The sequence below is a fragment of the Macrobrachium nipponense genome, chromosome 9 (genome assembly GCF_015104395.2).
Source record: "Macrobrachium nipponense isolate FS-2020 chromosome 9, ASM1510439v2, whole genome shotgun sequence".
Classification (NCBI taxonomy): domain Eukaryota; kingdom Metazoa; phylum Arthropoda; class Malacostraca; order Decapoda; family Palaemonidae; genus Macrobrachium; species Macrobrachium nipponense.
Genome location: NC_061110.1, coordinates 89,375,786 through 89,396,802, shown reverse-complemented (window position 1 = coordinate 89,396,802; position 21,017 = coordinate 89,375,786). Strand labels below are relative to the sequence as shown.

General features: G+C 34.1%; 2 protein-coding genes across 6 annotated transcripts in view; one reads left to right on the top strand and one right to left on the bottom strand.

The window, feature by feature from the left end:
- LOC135218568 (tropomyosin-like) overlaps positions 1-11,667 on the top strand; it is a 29,256-nt gene extending 17,589 nt beyond the window's left edge. The window contains exons 5-14 of one of the 4 annotated variants that reach the window (XM_064254953.1): positions 2,198-2,302; positions 3,416-3,520; positions 4,471-4,575; positions 8,137-8,241; positions 8,883-8,987; positions 9,193-9,288; positions 9,913-9,996; positions 10,653-10,841; positions 11,152-11,208; positions 11,494-11,667. In XM_064254953.1, the coding sequence (XP_064111023.1) occupies positions 2,198-2,302; positions 3,416-3,520; positions 4,471-4,575; positions 8,137-8,241; positions 8,883-8,987; positions 9,193-9,288; positions 9,913-9,996; positions 10,653-10,841; positions 11,152-11,208; positions 11,494-11,568 (1,026 nt within the window). In that variant the 3' untranslated portion in view covers positions 11,569-11,667. The remainder of the gene's footprint in view (positions 1-2,197; positions 2,303-3,415; positions 3,521-4,470; positions 4,576-8,136; positions 8,242-8,882; positions 8,988-9,192; positions 9,289-9,912; positions 9,997-10,652; positions 10,842-11,151; positions 11,209-11,493) is intronic. The other 3 variants (XM_064254954.1, XM_064254955.1, XM_064254956.1) reach the window with 3 other exon arrangements.
- The window catches only part of LOC135218566 (sodium/potassium/calcium exchanger 2-like), a 490,480-nt gene extending 473,666 nt beyond the window's left edge, over positions 1-16,814 (bottom strand). The window contains exon 1 of one of the 2 annotated variants that reach the window (XM_064254943.1): positions 16,599-16,814. The gene's annotated coding sequence lies outside the window, so the exon portion shown is untranslated. Of the gene's footprint in view, positions 1-55; positions 259-16,598 lie in introns of those variants that run through there. The other variant, XM_064254946.1, reaches the window with a different exon arrangement.
- Positions 16,815-21,017: the final 4,203 nt, after the last annotated feature.

The window sequence follows — 21,017 nt, the reverse complement described above, 5'->3', positions numbered from 1 at the left end:
GAATCTACTATAGTATAGCAATATGAAGTCCATATAATCACTTAGGAGTACTTACCGTGTGAGAGACATCCTATGAAGAACGATTACCGCCGTTACAGAAACATGACGACGCGTTTGAGAAGTTTGTCTTTTGTTTGTATGGTGTTTTGCATTCCACAGAACAAGTGGTTATTCAGCAACGGGACCAACGGCTTTACATGATCCGAACCACGTCAAGAGTGAACTTCGATCACAAGAAATACACATCCCTGACACCTCAGTGGAATGCCCGAGAATCGAACTCGCGGCCACCGAGGCGGTATGAGGCCAAGACCATAACGGCCACTGAGGCGTTTGAGAAGTTTGTCGCCTGTGGTTACGTCACTTTTCCACACGCGCACACGGTTAATTCAAAAAAGGCCCAAATGCCATGCCGTGACTAAGGTGTCTTGGTGATCAACCAATTAGTGTCAAGATACGCAAGAACAAATACTCAAGAAAATAATTTTTTCCATGATGAACAAAGCATGACCTTTACGAAAGAATTCATTGTTGTTTAAACAATAACTCTCTCACGTGAGGCAAGGCAAAAGGACAACCATTAAAAGATTCCTGAGTTCAGTGTCACGTAGAACGAAGCTTCCTCTAACCATGAGGTACTACTACATCAGTCTTCGACGGGAGAGATGTTCCTTTATTTTGCGTCTTCATAAATTCTCGTCAATAAATAAACTGGGTGCCAGAATCCAGAATGCTAAGCCACGATACATAACGCTCCATAGAAACCACAGAAAGGGGTAGCGAACTTCACAATAACCTGAATAAACTGTTTCAATGAATAAAATCTGCATCGTCTGCGCATTCAGCCCAAACCCTCAGTTAAACTTGAACAGATTTACTAAGCTGTTTTCCAGGCAATGCTGCTACGAACTGTCCTGTTTAAACCTACTGGTTGGTCCTAAAATAAGCATTTGGAGATCAGAGTTGAAAGGAGATAAAATTCTGTGAAAATAAAAGAAGGTTGTGTTGTTTAAGTAAACGTTTCGAGGATAAAAACTTATTAAAATGTGCAGTTTAGGGAAAATTAAGATTCAAAATGAAAAGTTGCGTAAAATTTGCAAAAGCTTAAATTTCACGGAAAAATCAAATAGGAAACTGTAAGATTGATTTATATGGGAAATAATATCAAGACATGTTTATAAAACATTCCATTTCATAGTAAAAAAAATAAATCATAAAGTTGCCTGCTTTAAATCTCTCTATACATCCGACAAATGGAGAGACAGTTCCAATAACTGCAGCACCATCAGAGCCATAGATCAACATGCAATTATGAATTTCAGGATAAGTATACACACCCAGTTTAAGAGCGTAAAGACGATCAGGAAGAGAAGTGAAAAAAAAAAAATAAATAATGAAAGGATGGGTGATCGACTGGAAATAACACCAAAAGAGAAATGACAAGAGGGAGATGAAGATGACTGGCACACGTCCTTCGCATGAAACCAAGAAGAGTCGTACGTGCTAGTGTCAGCTGAGTTCCTGCGGACATCCTGAAGAGGTCTGAAGGCCCAGGCCTACTTGAATTAATAACAATGAGAAGGGAAGCTGGAGACGGGTTGAGATTAAAAGACGACAAACAGGGAAGGCACGAGCGTCAGAATTTCACACAGGCCCTTTGCGATGGGGACAAGAATCATTATGATGATAGATTACCAGACTCTATGCATTTTAATATAACATCAAAACCTCTTTGAAAAAAAAAAGTCCCCTTAAAAAGGATGCATCATTACCTGATGTAGTTCCCGATAATGAGCTTTACTTGTAGAAACTACAATAAAGTGTATCGCAGAAGTAATTCATTACTGAAGATGCCTTTGGTACTTTTCGAAACTTATGCCTTATCAAAATACCTGAGAGGTCATTTTTGATACTGATTTATTGAAGTGGAGACAAGCTAACCCTCTTAGTGTTCGGCTTGCAATGGGACTTAAAAGGATACTATTTTCCAAGCAACTCAATGAACATTTGTTTTTCATGCATGATATGAATGCTGTTTTTAAATCCATTCATAGTACGGATGCTGTTTTAAAAGCGTCATTACTTTGCCTTTCCTCCTCCGGTTTTTGCTTAGTATCTAGTAGAATAGAAGCTCTGTTTACCTGTCAGTCTTATAGCTATGGCCTTCGTCCCTCATGCTACAGAATATTCCTAACAGGAGAAACTAGAAGCAGCCAGCCAAAAACTGACAGAAAAAAGCAAACAACTCGAAAATGCTGAAAGGGCGATTCAGGAAAAGAATACTCAAAATAATCAAATTCAGGTAAATGATATTTGTAAGAAAGAAGTTTTGACATTCACAGACTCCGGACTTCACACTTTTTCCCCCTCTTAAAGAAAAAAAATTCTTCAGTAAAAACTTAAAACCTTGTAATGAATCTCTCCTTGATTTTCCTTTTTCTTTAGCAATGAATCTCTTATTTATCTATCTTTTTCCTTGTACTTTCTTCCTTTTCAAGCTTTAACATTTCTACTATTTTAATATAATAAAGGTCTTTATTGAAGTGTCTGAAGGAGGATAGGATCCTTGAGGTCATCAAGAAAACACTTTATTTATAGGAAAGAGACAGACTATAGGAATTGACCACTGATTCCGAAGAGGAAATGTCATCAATGTCATCCAAACAAAATTTAGTAAAAAGTAACATAGGTTCGCCATAAATAGTACCTATGCAGTTATGGTATTGTAAGTCTACTGGAAAATAAATAGAAAACTTAAAGGGGACATTAACAGATGACCTAATTGCCTACGATAATAGTAATAAAAATGTACAATATTAAACGACATTACAGGAAATAATTTTCTGCCATAAAAACCAATGTCAAAAAGACCTCTGATTACTGGAAAATAAACATAAAATATGAACACTCTCTCTCTCTCTCTCTCTCTCTCTCTCTCTCTCTCTCTCTCTCTCTCTCTCTCTCTCTCTCTCTCTCTGACTAACCTCCAAATTCCTTGTCCAACATTTTTTTGAACGACATTACAACTGTATTGTATTATTTTTACCGTCATTTTATATTTGTTATATTCCATTAAGCCTTCTAATGTTTGCCTAAAAAACTGCGCAGTCGACACCAGAAACTTCTGCAATTACTTACGACATCAAATTTGATTCAAACCTCGAATTTTCCAACTAAAGAAGAATTGGACTGAATTACAACCATCTTCCTGCTCTATACTTATGCACCCGTTCTCACGCAGAGACGCCTCCCCTCCCTTTATTCTATAAAAAAAAAAAAGAGAAAGTACAAAACGACTTGCGACCGCTATGCATTTTGATTTTTGTTATATACTTTACTGAGATTCGTCCATAAACAGTTTTAGTGCCTTTATGTGAAAAATATCCATTAACAGAACTCTTATTCACTGCCGTAGGAGAGTCTAGAAGCGGCCAAGAAAACATTAAAAGACAGAACTGAACTACTACAAAACGCTCATAAGGAGATTCAGGACAAGAATGCTCTGTTTAGCGAATATCAGGTAATCCGGTGTGGCTGTCACTGCGTGCATGTTTTGCAATATGTATACGCCTGTTGAGGCCAGTCTTTCCAGCTAGAAACCCAGAGAAAATGTCACTCTTCATTTTTCTCACTCAGATATTTTTAGTTGTCCTGCATGCGCTCACCACTATTTGAACATGTCTCTTTTAATGACCCAAAAAATTCCTTTCATTTTCCTGCTTTTAGAACAAGTCTGGAGTGGCTTTAACCTGCAACAGATTTAGTTATCTTTTTTTTTTTTAAGAGAACAGCAGAAATGTACATTTTAATAATTCCATGTTTTTTACACTTCAGAAATCTAATTCATAGGGAACTATTGCTTGTTGACTTTTTAGTATAATGATTCCACTACTTCGTATTGTTATACAAAGATGAAGTTTCCCAAATAATAAATCAGAATGCATAATGAAATAAGTGTTCTATCATAACAGCAAATACAATTAAATGTGTTCTATCATAGCAGCAAATATAATGAAAGGGGTTCTATTACAACAGTAAACATAATGTGTTCTATCATAACAGCAAATATAATGAAATAAGTATTCTATCACAACAGCAAATATAATGAAATGTTCTATCATAAAAGCAAATATAATGAAATGTTCTATCATAACAGCAAATATAATGAAATAAGTGTTCTATCGTAACAGCAAAATAGTGAAATAAGTGTTATATCACAACAATAAACATAATGAAATAAGTGTTCTATCACAACAGCAAATATAATGAAATAAGTGTTCTTTCAAAACAGCAAATATAATGAATGTTCCATCATAACAACAAACATAATGAAATAAGTGATCAATAACAACAGCAGATCATTTATGTTCGACATTCACATCAGCCAATCAATCAAGCATGTCATTACTGAACCATAATTATTACAATAAATATAAAACAAAATACCTTTCTACTGTATATATATACCAGGAGAATCTACAGGAAACCAATCGTAAGCTTACAGAAAAATCCGAACAACTGGAAAGAGCTGAAAGGGAGATTCTGGATAAAAATGCTCTGAACGCTCAGTACCAGGTAATTCCGAGTTACCAACACGAGTGAGTTCCAGGTTTAACAATAAAATTAAACAATTTCCCTTCGGTTTCATTTCTGTCGCTTATAAACATTTCAAATGTTTTACATGAAGTGGCAGTTTTGCCATGTCTTAATTTCTTTGTTTTCTTCGTTACGTCTTCATTTCTTTCCGTTTTCTTCACTGCGTCTTAATTTCTTTCCGTTTTCTTCGTTACGTCTTAATTTCTTTCCGTTTTCTTCTTTACGTCTTTTCTTTTCGTTTTCTTCGTTACGTCCTAATTTCTTGGCAATTTCTAAGCTATGAACTTATTACGTAGCGAATGTTCCTTAAACCTTCGGAAACAGTTTCATCAATTAACCACTGCATGAATTAAATCTTTAATCACAAAAGAAATGCACAATGTCGTGATTAAATTGTTGCATGTAAAAAAAATCCACAATCATTTGTAAAGATGATAAAAACGAAGGCTTTCGATCACCTGACCAGTGCTCATAAGTCATTGTTCTTAACTTTTACAAATAATGCAATTGATGATGTAATTGTGGATTTTTAACAGACAATCTTTAGTGCATTGTTTCGTCTAGGTAATCCCTGACAATTACCTCTTCATTTTTCATGTTAATATGTTTTAGAAACATTTGTAAGGTATATATTTGACATCAGTATCACTTTCATGCAACAGGAACTATAATTATAGATATAAAATATCTATAATTATACCTATAATCTAGGTTAGAAATGTTAATCGTATTCACACTCTACTAGCTAATATATATACTATTAAATCTTGGTCCATAGAATGAATGTATTACCACTAGCTAAAATTTATCTAGGTAATAGATGCTGAATCTACATTCACCGAACAGCAATAGATTATTAATCTTATAATGAATCTATCTTACTAACCAACGTAGTTGCAATTTAAATTTAGATCCTTAATTGAATACTTAGTATATCACTAGGTTCTAAAAATTTAATCTTAAAAATGAATTCTATACCTAGCAAAATTTTAATCTTTTTACATAAGGATCTATTACTTAGCTAGGCTACGAAATTTATCTTTTAATATGAATCTTATTTACCACTAGCTAATAAATTTAATCTTATATAATGAATCTAAGGAAACAGTGTACCACCAACAACTAGCTCTAAGAGAACTTTAATCTTAAGAATGAATCTTTATTTACCACTACTAAAATTAATCTTTAAAATGAATCTATTACCACTACCATAACTAAAATGAATAATACCACTATGCTCAAATTTAAATCTTAAATGAATCTATTACATTACTATTTAATCTTAAATGGATCTATCCACTAGTAAATCTATTATCATTAACACTACCTAGTAAATTTAATCTTAAAATGAATCTATTACCACTAGCTAAAATTTAATCTTAAAATGGATCTATTACCACTAGCTAAAATTTAATCTTAAAATGAATCTATTACCACTACTAAAATTTAATCTTAAAATGGATCTATACCACTAGCTAAAATTTAATCTTAAAATGAATCTATTGCCACTACTAAAATTTAATCTTAAAATTAATCTATTACCACTATCTAAAATTTAATCTTAGATTCACGTTGGCAAAACATAAATAAATGAATAAATAAAAGACACATATGGGGTAGGGAGGGGGTGGGCGGGTAAGATGGAAATAGCCACAGGTGACCCAATTCAGGTCGGTCTCTCCATTAAAAAAATGTGTGGACTTCCCTACCTATACAACGCACCAGTTTCTTGAACATTAGCAGGTTGAACGAGTTATTGCTATGGCGGACTAATCAAACCGTTTAACCTGAGTTCACAGGTCTGTTACTAAAAAGAAAACAAAACTTATTTGGTACCATTATTTGTTTATACATTAAGTTTTTTACAGAATATATTCAGTTTATTTATATAAAATAATCTGAATAATATCTTATTTTCTATCATAATATAAACTCATATATACACACTATATATATGTATATACATTCATACACACACACACATACACACACACACACACACATATATATGTATATATATATATATATATATATATATATATATTATATAGATATATATATATGTACTTTAGGAGGGTCCATGATAAAACATGTTGTTAAAAGGCCAAGTTTATTAAAAAAAAAAAAAAAAACGTTTCGCACTAAAGACTCAGTGCATCATCAGTCTGTGAAAAGTAAAAGACACAATAAAATACATTATTAGCATAAAAGGAATTCACAATGCAATTAAAATTTTCGAGTTAAAACAATAAAAAGTAAAAGCATACAAAGGACATAAAACAGAAAACAAAAAGAGAGTCTACCAGAACACCAACCGTCCATAAGCAGGAGAGATGAGGGAATGACATACAATGGCGTCCAAGCCAGACAAAACTATGCCAGATACAAAGTTGCTGAGGAAGTATTACTATTGAGAGAGGGAACCAGTCTTTTATATATAATGATTCTAAAGTCGTTCCCTCTTTTTATATATAATGATTCTAAAGTCGTTAAGTGGTCTGGGTCCCTTACATAACCAATTATTGAGAAGTGTTGTTTCAGGACTTCGGTTTTACATAATGCGGCATGATTTCTAATATCAGAAAATTCTGGCTGCTTGATTCTTTGGTCAGTGCGAAAACTAAAACCCTTTTGCCAACATGAGTATCATGGACCTTCCTGAAGTCTATATATCTTGCAGACTGGAATATTATATATATATATATATATATATATATATATATATATATATATATAATATGCATACATACATATACGCATATATACGCATACATTACCCTTCTTGTTTTATCTGCTGTCCCTGCACGTTTTTTGCATGACTCAAGATACGCTTTCTCCTGTGACTCGTGGCAACAAAATAAAAGGTATGTTTAAAAGAATATATATATATGAATAAATCAGCGCATCAAAAGTGAAATAATTTATTTTTCACGATCTACTCTCCCTTTATTTCAACTTTTTAAACTGTGACTTTCCATGATAGTAAAGAAATAGTTCAAGCACAGTGGAAAAAAATTCATGACTTGTAAAGATAGTAAGTAGTATTTCAGTGCATTGTCTTTTATCAATTATATCTACAAATCTGTTACTAACAACAAGGATATATGTTATTTTTTGCAGTTCGTCGTGCAGCGAATATCAGCTCGTAAATCCGCTTTGTGGGAGATTTAATTTTTATATAAATAAGCCTTTAAGAGTAAATCTTACAAACAGTCATCAGCAAATGAGGGGAAAAAAGCTTGTAACGAGAACTTCGTTCTTTGTCAATGGCTAGTCCTAATCGATTAATTTAACAATTTGACTTCAAACCGGTGGTTTTGTTCTTTGTCAATGACCAGTCGTAATCGATTAATTTAACAATTTGACTTCATACCTGTGGCTTTGTTCTTTGTCAATGGTCAGTCCTAATCGATTAATTTAACAATTTCACTTCAAACCTGTGGCTTAGTTCTTTGTCAATGGCCATTCCTAATCGACCAATTAATCATTCAACTTCAAACCTGTGGCTATGTTTCAAACGCCCTTTCCCACCTCCTGCAGGGTAACCTGGAGGCAGCCAAGCAAGACCTACAAAAGACAGCGGAGCGACTACAAAACGTTGAAAAGGAACTCCAGGAAAAGGATGCTCAGAACAACGAATATAAGGTAACCTTCATGACCTACACAATTTGACTTAGTTTCCCTCTAACATGAGACTCATAATGAACTATTTCATTTTATGTAATAAAGGTAATCCTGTTTTAGCAATGCATTCTCCCGCTTTTTGCACGAAACATTTCTCAAACATTTCTAAAAAATAATCTCCAGGATTCTGTCCATTAATGTTTGCATGTGCTTTACCGCTTGCAATTACAAATTTGATAAATGGACAGTATGAAAACATTATTTCAGTCAAAATAGATTAGAAAAAGATATGGACCATTTACTAAGTGTTTAGTAAATATAAAATACGAAACATTTCTCAATCACTCTTTGAAATATTATTCTCCAGAATTCTGGCCATTAGCAATCGCGTGTGCTGCATACCTTGGTAGTATAAAATTGGTATATGTGCAATCATTAAAACACAATTTCGAATTTTAAAACCAATAAATTATAGATACAGACTTTTGGTGGTTTCCAAATCAAATCCGAGGCTTGTGTTGGACAAGTAAGAAAACGCTGCTTTAAATAAAAAATTTAAAGCGATATAGACTTTTACGTGCTTTGCAAATTAAATTATCTGCTTATATTAATCCTGATTAAGCCTATACTATTCACTACCATCAAATATATTCCCACAACAGGATTCACTGCAAAAGGCCGAAGTAGAAGTCACAACAATGAAAGAAATGATGAAAACTAACCAAGAGGTCTTAGAAGCTGCCGCACATGACTACGGCGAACTGGAGGTAAGTTCTCAGAACCATCTAATTCCACACTCTTGCGTAAAAACTAGTACTATTCAACAGTCATTCTCAATCTGATATACTGCGTTTCAAACTTCCAGTCACTTCCTGTCGCTTATTTTAGTTTGGTGACGACTTTTCGTGGCGAATTTTATCATTCCCGTGACAATCACAGGCTTTTAAATGATCACTTCACTCCACTTGACAGCGAAAATCCAAGGAGGAAATTAAGGCGCTGAAGGAGGAGGTCACAAAAATTGAGAATGCCAACCAAGAAAAAGAGGTTCAGCTTCAACAATTACAAGTAAGCTATTGTTCTTCACGTTACGGTGCAGAGCCAGTGACTGAGAGCTATTTTTTTTTTTATATATTTGTCAATGCCGATAACTTACACACAAACAATAACACACATTTATATATATATATATATATATATATATATATATATATATATATTAATATATTATATATATACATATATATATATAAAATAAATAAATTCTTCTGTTAAAACAGGATACGTCTCAAGTATAAAAGGCCCATTAAAACACTTTGGTTTATAGCTAAGGACTATATATTTCCGTGGTCTGACTTCCACCTTTATCAAGTTTGATAAGGGTGGTAGTCGGTCCACCGAAATATATATATAGTCCTTAGCTTTAAACCAGAGCGTTTTAATGGCCCTTTTATACTTGATATATATATATATATATATATATATAATATATATATATATATATATATATATATATATATATACCCACCCAATAATTACAACATGTAACGAAAAAACCCTAACAGTTTCATATCTCGAAGATGACATCTGCAAAAGTGTTCAGTCACTTCAGGTGAGCTGCATATTTGCATGCTTTTGTGAAATCGCCCCCTTTTTTTATGCATTAAAATCAGTTGCTTTCTTCTCTCGAAGGCGTCTTTGTCAGAACTGCAACACAACGCAGAGCAGAGGGGCGCCGCTGAGGCACAACTCGGCGAAGCGAAGGGTCAGCTGGAGGTGAGTCAGCTGCATAGAGAATGCAGCTTTTCCTGTACTTTGTGATGTTTAAATGTCATGTCTTGGGTAATGCTTTGGATAATGATGTTTCAGTGTCTTATTTTTTGGTGAAATTGCCTTTATAATAATTGTAGGTAAGCATGTTTTTATTCATATCTCGTATACATACATATGTGTATACAGTATATATATGTATATATATACATATAATACATAAATACATACATACATACTGTACACATAAATTACACACACACACACATTATATATATATATATATATATATATATATATATATGTATATATAATATACATATTTTGGTGTATATTTATATATAAACATATATTTATAAAACATATAGGTATATATATGCTTGTGTTTATATTATTATATAGGTATAACATACCAAATACACATACACACGCTTATATATATATATATATATATATATATATATATATATATACATATATATATCAAATGAAATATACCCAGTCGCTTCTGTTTTCATAACACTTTCAACACTGCAATCGAAGACTTCCTGCATATTGAGAAACGTATTAAGAAACGTAGCTTAGAGGAAAAAAAAAAAAAGTTGGCCCTCACTGCCTGGCTCAATCTCACTCTTCTTCTTCTTCTTCTTCCCGTCTGGCAGTCCCGCATCCGGGAACTGGATGACCATGTGAAGGAGAACGAGCGGGTGATCGCCGAGGCGCTCAACCTCCTGAACGCCAAGGACCAACAACTGACGGAGAAGGACGCGCATCTCAACAACGCCTTCGGGGAGATCAACACTCTGAAGGAAGCCGTGGCGGCCAGGGACGCCTCTGTTCTCGACATGCAGGTAGGATGGAAAGGAATAAATACATGAGTTGAAAGCCATAGGCCAAGCGCTGGGACCTAAGATGAAGTCATTCAATTATTGGGAGGGGATCAAGTTTATACGTTTATACGCAGTTAAAACAGTTGGATGGGTCCTAAACAGTAATGATTTAATGCATTCCGCGATACTTGCAAATGACAGACGATAAAAGTGTAATACTTATGTAATGCTCAATTTATAATCAATAGAATTACCCACACTAACATCTCAAAAAAGGTAAGACACTAAAACGCATTTAAGATTGCCACATTAAAGTTGTCCTTCGTTTCAGGCTAAATGGGAACAAGCAACCGCTACAGCGAGCAATTTACAAGAGGAACTTAGGAGGGTAAAGTAGTGTTTCTTTTCCTTACGACTGAACGAAAGCATCCATATAGAAATGTCCTCGTTAACTGACTTTCCTATTATAGGCTCTTCTGAAATGCATCAAACGTTTTAAACATTTATTCACTGAAAAGGGACAATACAACTAACTATCATAAATTGCTTATTAACTTTAACCAAGATTTCTTCTTAGTATACTTAAGCATTGCCGCGGAAATATATTACAACGTGTAACTTAATTAACCATGCATAAGTAGCTAGAACTTCTTAACATTTTTTTTGTCAACAGATTCAAGCTGCAGGCGAGATGCAACCTCAAATAGACCAGACCCAGCCAGACGCTCAGCAGGTTCCAGTTCAGTAAAAACAAATGAACAGCAGGGTTCCGGAGAATGCAATAATTTATAATACACACATACCGACATATATATATATATATATATATATATATATATATATATATATATATATATATATATATAATGTAATGCACACACACACACACACACACACACACACACACACACACACATATATATATGATGTATATAAATAATTAAAAATTATTATATATAGATATATAATCTATCTATTATAATATATATATGGCCCCCTCAATCCTCGGTTTTCGTTACATGAATGCAGACACATTGCAATATGTATATGTACATATTGTCAGTTTTTAGAATAACCTATCTATTTCTTTATCGCTCTACAGTGCCATTTTACTTTAAACCTTCTCCTATAGCCCATCTCGCATATCTTAATTCAACTACTATCTTATTAATCATTGTACGTCTGAATGCCTTTGTTTTTTCCGTCTTTCTGTCTGCCAGATATGTCCTCAGTTATTTGTTCAATTGTATGTATGTGGCCATTACCACAAACGTCACTTGTTTTTTGTCTGTCTTTCTGTTCACCTGCTTCACTAAGTGTAAATAATCATCCGTTTGTTTCTTTCGTTCTCCCTTTACACAACCTCCTCTCTTCCTAATTAAATATATGTCTGTCTTCTACCTTTATTACTGTCTTACTACTAACTTATATAGTAAAAATGGGAATTTCTCCAAGGAAAAGTTCAAAATCAGGAAAAGTCAAAACCAAAAGTAACGGCTATACAACGGAGGAAACCGTGTAGAAAAAAATCAAAATTTTGGAATCATAACAAGGGGTAATTTCAAGAATTTAAAAAAAGGCTGAACTGTAAACAGGAACTCCAAAAACTGTATGAATTTTAAGAAGCCTCGTGTGGCCAAAGAAAAGGAAATTATGAAAGAAAGGCATAAATGAGGGAATCTTGGTATTAAGTTAAACATTTACAGTTTCAGTTAGTAGACTTGATCCAAGGAGTTACGTGTTGGTCAAGCTGATTATGTTAAGTGGAAGGGTCTCTTTTCATGACACACTGTACTGTAGTAAGATGTTGGCCCCATCTAGTAAGCAATTAAGATATATTACCAACGGAGATTTTAACATTACAAGGGGCTATTCCAATTTCTTTCAAGGTCATTGTTCATTTTAGATACTAAGATCTTGATTTCAAGGCAAGAACGTTGGCCTTCGAATTGCGCTCTTAAATACAATCTCAACCTCAATTTTTCCATTTTGAAATTCCGACACGCCTTCAAATTTTTCCAGAGATGACCCACCGAGTCTAATCACTAACAAAAAAAAAAATACTCCTCTCAAGTTCCTCGGTACATAAATTGTTCGATTTTTAAAAAAATGCTTTGACAGTGAGTTTTCCACAGTACCTAGTAACGACGATCATATGACTTCACGATGCTTTGAAGATTAGTATATACTTTCGAAAAAGTGCATTACCACCTATCCAACACATACATGTGTCATGGAAGAGAAGGATGGAGTTTCCGTCAAAATCTACCAAACTAGTTAAAAAAAATAAAATAAAATAAAATAGATTCCTGGTCACATCAGAAATGAGCCGACATCGCCAATCATTCACGGAGTTTTGGTAATCAAATTTATTTGATATTTCTCAATAAGCTTTCACATTAGCTTTCCTCCAGTTGTATACGTGTCTTTTTTTTTTTTGACGTTTAAAGCACCATGATTTTCAGAATAAAATTTATGTATATTGCCCACGAACTTGTATTTCATAAATTTGTTACTGTGATTTTGTATATTCGTATTTGTGCGAATTTGATTTTAATAGGACGTGTCCTTTCATGGTAAATATAATAAATTAAATAAAATTATTCTTCTTGAGTATCATGTCCTTATTTGTCTTATTTTATTCATGTGAAACTCAACACCCGAAATTAGTTATGTATTATAATGTCCTTATGAAATCTCATCTTTATGACAAGGCATTAAGCTTTCAGAACTTAAATATAATATATATATATATATATATATATATATATATATATATATATATATACATATATATATATAATAATATATATATATATATATATATATATATATATATATATATATAAACATTCGCAAAACATTATATGCATAAAAATATACACTACACGCACGCACAATATATATATATATATATATATATATATATATATATATATATATATATATATATATATATATATATATATATATATAAACAAACGCCCGCGCGTATCACATGAACTCATCATGAAAGTCGAATTCTTGAATAGGAATAAGAATGAATTCATTCCCTTCGCCAACGTTTCAGGAATCCAACAAAAAATCCATATGACTGGAGTACACCGACATTATGTTTTAACAAAAAGTAAAATGCAAAACTGACGAAACGAGAGAACCCACTGACTAGATTTTTGTAAATATGGTAACAAAAGCGAGTCGGGAGGAAGATACACATATGGCATTATATGGTGTTACGGACTCTTACTTAACTTATTCCAGAAAAAAAAGCAACAACTAAAGTATGGTTACTTAACAAGTGCTTAATGGAAATACCCTTGGGTTGCTGTTAAGAGTCGGATGACAATTTGCAGAAAAAGAGCAACAACTAAAGTGTGGGTAATGACCAGCTGCATGTTCCTTGGTTCATGTCGTTTTTTTTTTCTGGGAGGGGGTTGGAGTTGGTGGAGCCGGTTGGCTAATAATTAAGTTAATAAGTTTGATAGCTTCGTCTTTTCTTGTTAACTTCGTATTCCAGTAATTGTCATTTTGCTTCTACATTATAAATGTATTATTAATATATACTCATTGCATTTAAAAATAGGTTTTATGATTATATTTCAATTTAGCCTTACTACTCCTGTATGGGTTTCTATTTCCTGTTTTTACCCCTGATAACGGGAATAACATTCCTGAAAAGTTGGTGAAGGAATAACTTCATGAATCACATACATACATAGCGCTTGCGCTACACGTTGCATGGGCATATCAAACCGTTAGTATAAGAAGATAATTATGGGAATTCAGGATGCCAGTGCTGACAAAACGCTTCTATAAATAAAAGCAGCTTCTTTCGTTTCTATAACTAGACCAATGTCGACTATTCAAGTTGGAAGTACATCAATCGCATTACCATTACAAAATAGGCAACTATATACGTGTGTGTGTGTGTGTGTGTCAACGCTTTTATCCGCTTTCAACCTCAGCTTCTCACCCCACCTTCCTGGCTTAAGTAGCTCCTAAGTATTTGAAATTGTTGTCAATCGAGACTGCTTCCGTCTAGCATAAACTACGTATCCGCTCCCTGCTTGCTGGACACCATAACCTTCCCTTTGATACTCACAATGACCTTCAAACCATTCTCAATCACGAGATCCCTACCAATTTCTTTCCCTTTGCAATTCTTCTACGGAGTCTGCCGTATCACCTGGTCAACCGTATAGAACAACTCCCATAGAATTGAATTCCTAATCCCTTTCACTCAATACATCCATAACCAGCACCAACAGAAATGGGCTAAGTGCCGATGATATAACCCAAACTCCAACCTTTCTATTAACTTATTACTGCTGCTCTCGTTCTTTTATACGCTATTACAGCCAACTTCTCCAACTTTTCTGGCACTTCCCTCTTGTCTTATAACACCAAAACACTACCTTTGTATTCTATCAAATGCCCTCTCTAGGTCTAATAATGCGCAATACCTCCCATTAGGTCTACCATCCTGCCACTTGAGTCAGTATCTGCCATATCATATCATAAAGACACCATCAACTGCACCTCTATCTCGAATGAAACCGTGCCCTTGTTCAACAATCTGCACTATTACTAGCGATCTCTCATCCCGTATACTTCTAAAAACCTTCTAAAAAACAAAGTTCAGTTAATTTGCTTCCTCTATAATTGCCAAATTCCAAATCTCCCTTGTTTAAAATATCATCGGGTTTTCCTCCAATATTCCCATTAACAGTTGCAGTACCCATTTCCTCCCACCCCTTCCCCCTCCCCTCCCTCTATACCCAGCACTTCACCATTTCAAGGTGCACCTCGGATGGAGTCCGATGGACCTGGTGCAGTGTGTCACTGAACATCTTGGACCAAGATCAATTTAGACACTTCGACGCCCGTTATGTCCGAGTAAAGTTAAACCCTTAACCCCTTGACGAAGCAAACTACGCCCACTTGGTTCATACACATATACATCTGTCGAATTCACACACACCTGACTACATAATAAATAATAATAATAATAATGAAAGCTGCGGCTCCGTACCATTTACGAGTTGCGCCAGACTTATCATTCTAATGAAAAACGTAAAATGGAAAAGGAAGCAATTTGATACCAAGGCTTACAAAACGAGAAATTAACCAACTGGAGGTTAATCTGGTTTCAGTTTCCCATTCTCGTAAACCACTCTTTCTATTTGCTATTGTCTAAATCGCTCTGCAATCATAACAATGAGAAATTCTCTCCGATCGCCAACCACTGGTCACGAAATATTTAATAACCCTTCGCATTGCAAGTTTGCCTGATAGACCTACCTAGTCTCATCAATTTAATTAACCCATACTAAAAGTCATCGCCTAGCAAATTTGCCTAATAGGCCTATCCATTCTCAAATTAAATTAGCCCTTTGCATGCTCTTGCATTGCAAATTTGCCTAATAGGCATACCTAGTTTCTCGAGTTAAATTAGACCTTTTCATACAATGCATTGCATGTTTGACTATTAGGCCGACTTAAGCCTCAAGGTTTATTAGTTTTGCATTGCAAGGTTGCCTAATAGCCTAGGCCTACTTAAGCCTCGTTTAATTAACGCTTCGCATTGCAAGTTTCCCTAATACGTAGGCCTACCTATCCCCACACAAATATACAAAGGCGTAAAAATTTATTACAATAAATCTTTGCGAAACGGGACATCAAATATATATAAAAACTGGATCGCATTTTACAAAACTGGTCCCAAAATACAATTGAAGTTGTCATATAACTGTAACAAGATTGTGCTTCAGGACTCACCTGCTTCCTCTTGATGCCCGATTTCTTGTCCTTCTCCTCTGGCTCCTTCAGAAATTTAATAATTCAATCGATCAACTAACTATTTTCTTCGAATTAACTCGTGAAAATACGTGAAATTAGGCGCACACGCAGTCTTGACAGTTGACGCCAAGTTCACTCGCCATTAACGGAAACCCGAGCGGAGGAACGCAAACGGAGACACTTTCACTGACGAAGGCAACTTCGACACTGGACTGGAAGCGAGGCTGATCAGGGCCATTTAAACTGGACAGTCATTTGTTTGCGAACGCGCTCAACTTTACAGAGACGATAGTTATCACGGTCTATCCCACATGTAGTTATTATTATTGTTATTATTACAGTAAGTAGTTTATTATTATTATTATTATAGTACGCGAGTTCTTTTTTTAGTCGCAGTGTTTTGATGGTAGTTTTGTTTACATTTTTTCAGCAGTAGTGTTTGTGTGTGGAGTGCCTTCTCCAGCCTAGTTTTTCTCCTTTTTTTTAATAGCTGTACTTAGTGTTTGTTTTCAGCATTAGTTTGTGTGTTTTGCACTGGCGTGGTGTGCTTTCTCCTTTATTTTTTTTTTTTTTACATTAGTAATGTTTTTATACAGTACCACAGTTTTTTTTACATATAATTTGTCAATCAAGATTGCATGAGTTTACCATTCAAATATTGTTACTGACTAGGTCTAGACTGAACCGTTTCATTTTAATAGTTCTTTTAATGTTTGTTCTTCACAAGCTACACTTCAGATTATATATCTTGACAGTTTTTTCAAAATGCATGAATATACTTCGTGTAATGGAGTATGCCACAATTTATACAATTAGTGTAATATTTGTTTTAATGTCCTCTTTAAAATACATAAAAATTACTAATTCCTTTACTGTAACCCTCTTACGTTAACTTGTTCTTTATGTGAATAAGTCAAAATATCTAAGTTCTGTACGTGAACAAGTCAAAATATCTAAGTTCTGTATGTGAATATGTCAAAATATCTAAGGTCTGTATGTGAATAAGTCAAAATATCTAAGTTCTGTATGTGAATATGTCAAAATATCTAAGGTCTGTATGTGAATAAGTCAAAATATCTAAGTTCTGTATGTGAATAAGTCAAAATATCTAAGGTCTGTGTGAATTGAATAAGTCAAAATATCTAAGGTCTGTATGTAAATAAGTCAAAATATCTAAGCAGCAGAAAATGTCTTGAGACGGTCACTTTGACTTTTCACCCGATGGAAATAAAAAATTAAATAAATAAATACAGCCGAAAAAAACACTTATATACTTATAATTTGACCTGTGAACTTTAAGACGCGACAAAGTTAAACAACTTAAGTGGAAATATTAAAAAATGATGCGCAGGATAATGGACGTTATAAAATAAAAATAAAATTACAAATTGCGTTTTGAATGGGCCTATACAGTATACCATTTTAAAATCGATCAAAAAAAAAAAAAAAAAAAAAATCTATGAAACTCATCAATTTCCAAAGTACTTACCTACTAGTTTGCCAAATTCAGATACAAATAAAATGTTGACCAGTGGTACAAATATATATCCCAAGGTCAACAAGGGCTAAGACAACACTAGTTTTGCCAATGTCGAATTTAGAACAAGGTAATCTACATCTAACTTCAAAGATATAAAGAAAATATGCTGGAGCGTTGGTCTTTAAATTTGGCTTTTAAATTTAGGTAAATATAGTTAACGATTTTTGAGAAAAGATGCCAGTCTTAAGGTACTTATATCACAGAACTTGAAAAAATCAGATTTATGATACATAGTTGTTTTACCCGTTTAACAATAGGTTTGGAGCTTAACGCTGTCGACATTGTACGTCAAATAAGCGTTTGTTCCATAATTTAATCTATAAAAATAACTTGACAAAAATTTTCTTTATCTGAACCAAATCTGTTAGCAGTTTTATTCAGATAGTTTTTTTCTCACTGAAGTCACCATAATGTTGGTTGAGGTAAAAATATTATGTTTGTAAATATAATTTGAGTTTGATTGGTAAAATATACCACAATTGGTTAGTCAGCTTATGAAAGCAGGCCTAGTGCCACCTTTTAGTTTAGAGCCTAAGTGTCACCTTACAGACAAAACAAGTGCCACATTTTATAGCCAGACAGTGTCACCTTTTGGAGTCAGGCCTAGTGACACGTTATAGCGCCGGGCCTAGTGTCACTTAAGGTTTCATAAAGTCCTTGTTACTTGTGCTGTTATATGCAAATATTAAATGCATTTAGTTTTATTGGGTAACCCAGTGTGGTAATGATCAACTTTTGATTGGCTGAGGATCACCATATCTGGAGGTCTAGAACACAGCAGAAAAAGATTTTAAAGCATTATTGATGCCATCTTACTGACTAGGCAGGATCTGTCAAATCTTCATGAACTATGAACTGTTTCAGAATTCGTCAGGGAACATTACAAGCCAATGGCTATCCCTAGTCGTCGAGTCATAGTTATTCCTTTTCAAACATAAATTATGACATTGTATCAAGTCCTTTATACATTCCAGCCTCTCCAACATACTTCCTTTTCTTATTAATCAAACAAAGGCTCCCTTTATCATTAAAACTCAAAAATTATTCTCAATATTTAAAAATCTGAAAGACTACTTAAATTCGGGATTTTATTTTGCAATCCCTCAGAATGGAGGAATAGCAACTGGTGATTTTTTTTAATTGAGCGCCAGTTATTACCGATTAGTTACCAGTTAATACACAATATATAATTTTTTTTTTTTAGTTATGGTTAAAATCATGAGCAACAAGTACTTTAGTGTGACAAACACTTGCATGGAAGTCTTCATTTCTGATCTTACATAATCTTTATAATCGTCTCGTCTTACCCTGTGTAGTGCAAGAAAAACAATACTTCGAATCTAATGCAAAACTATTCCTGGTGAAAACTTGAACAGCAAGATTGATATAAATTATGCACATAAAATGTAAACATACAAAAATCACACTAACATGTGAAACCATTTACAAATATAACTTGTGATTTAACTTGTATCAAAATCCTCGACATGGCTATATTCTTCATCTAGCATATTAAAATTTTCTATTCTGTTTTGTACCAACATTAAAATTTTCTATTCTGTTTTGTACCAACACAAAACTTCCTGTCGATAACCACAGCATGAATTCCGTTGCCTTGCTGTATTTTTTTAATGACCTTACACGAAGAAAATTATGCATAATTCATAAGGAACACGTAATTGTAATGAACATATTATGACCCTTTTTGATATTAGAATTATCACTACCTGCAGATTTACCCAGTTAATAAATGTTTATAAATCATGTTCAGTAAAATTCTCTTGAATTACGAGGATTTACATAGGAAGATTAGGAAGTATTCATGACTGCAAAAACTATGGTCATTTGAAGGTAACCACATAAAAAAAACACACATTAAGGTGATTCTTTTTACACATTATATTTATGATTGATTTACTTTTATTAACAGAAGTACAGTGTTCAGGCTAAAAAGTGTCCGTGAAAGCATTGGTATTAGCAAGACGATAGTCACTCATCCTCTTGCTCTCATATGAATATTATATAAAGCAGGTATCATGGCTTCTGTAAAATGTAAACATGGACACCCGTAAAAACTAAATTTCTTCAACTGTACAGCATATGAAAGCCTATATTGTAGGGTCAAAAGGAAAGTTCTTGACCAAGTGCCAGTTTCCTCTCACTGAGGCAGTTGCAATGCGGGTAGTGCCCACCTAAGCACGTCCCAAGTCAGCAGCAGCTCGATACACACTGGGAGCTGGATGACCAGTCCTACTTGCTTGACCAGAAAGCATTCTAAGACACCCAAATGAGGAATGTGATGGTGATGGAACATGTGGATGTTTGGTGCATCAAATGAGAAAGATGCTAGAACATGTAAGTGAATACAGTACAGTACATGAATCATACAAAATACTCTTGCATCAGGGCACCAGGAAGGACCGGGAATTTTCAAAAAGCCAGTCTCTCTGTATTCACTGGGTAAGAAATATACAATATTATGATTCATATCCAACAATTTTTAAAAGTTAAAACTATAAATACTGGATAACTATTTTAGGTTGGGGTATTTTTACTCCAGAGGCTTTTGGGACTATCCAAAATGTAATTTTCAATACGGTACTGAATTTAAATGAACACTTTACATATGAAATAAAGACAAGGGAAGGCATGCTATTCTTCAGCATTCACACATACATTCCATTTATCATACTGCAGCTTTCATTGCAATGGAGGATTAATGAACAACTGATCCACTGGGCTCATGCGGACGACCTTACACACACGCTGGGTGGTGGTGGCAACCCCCAGCAGAACATGGATCATTGCCAGACTATCACAGTTACGGTGCAGAGGAAAACTGGTGGGCGGTGATGGTG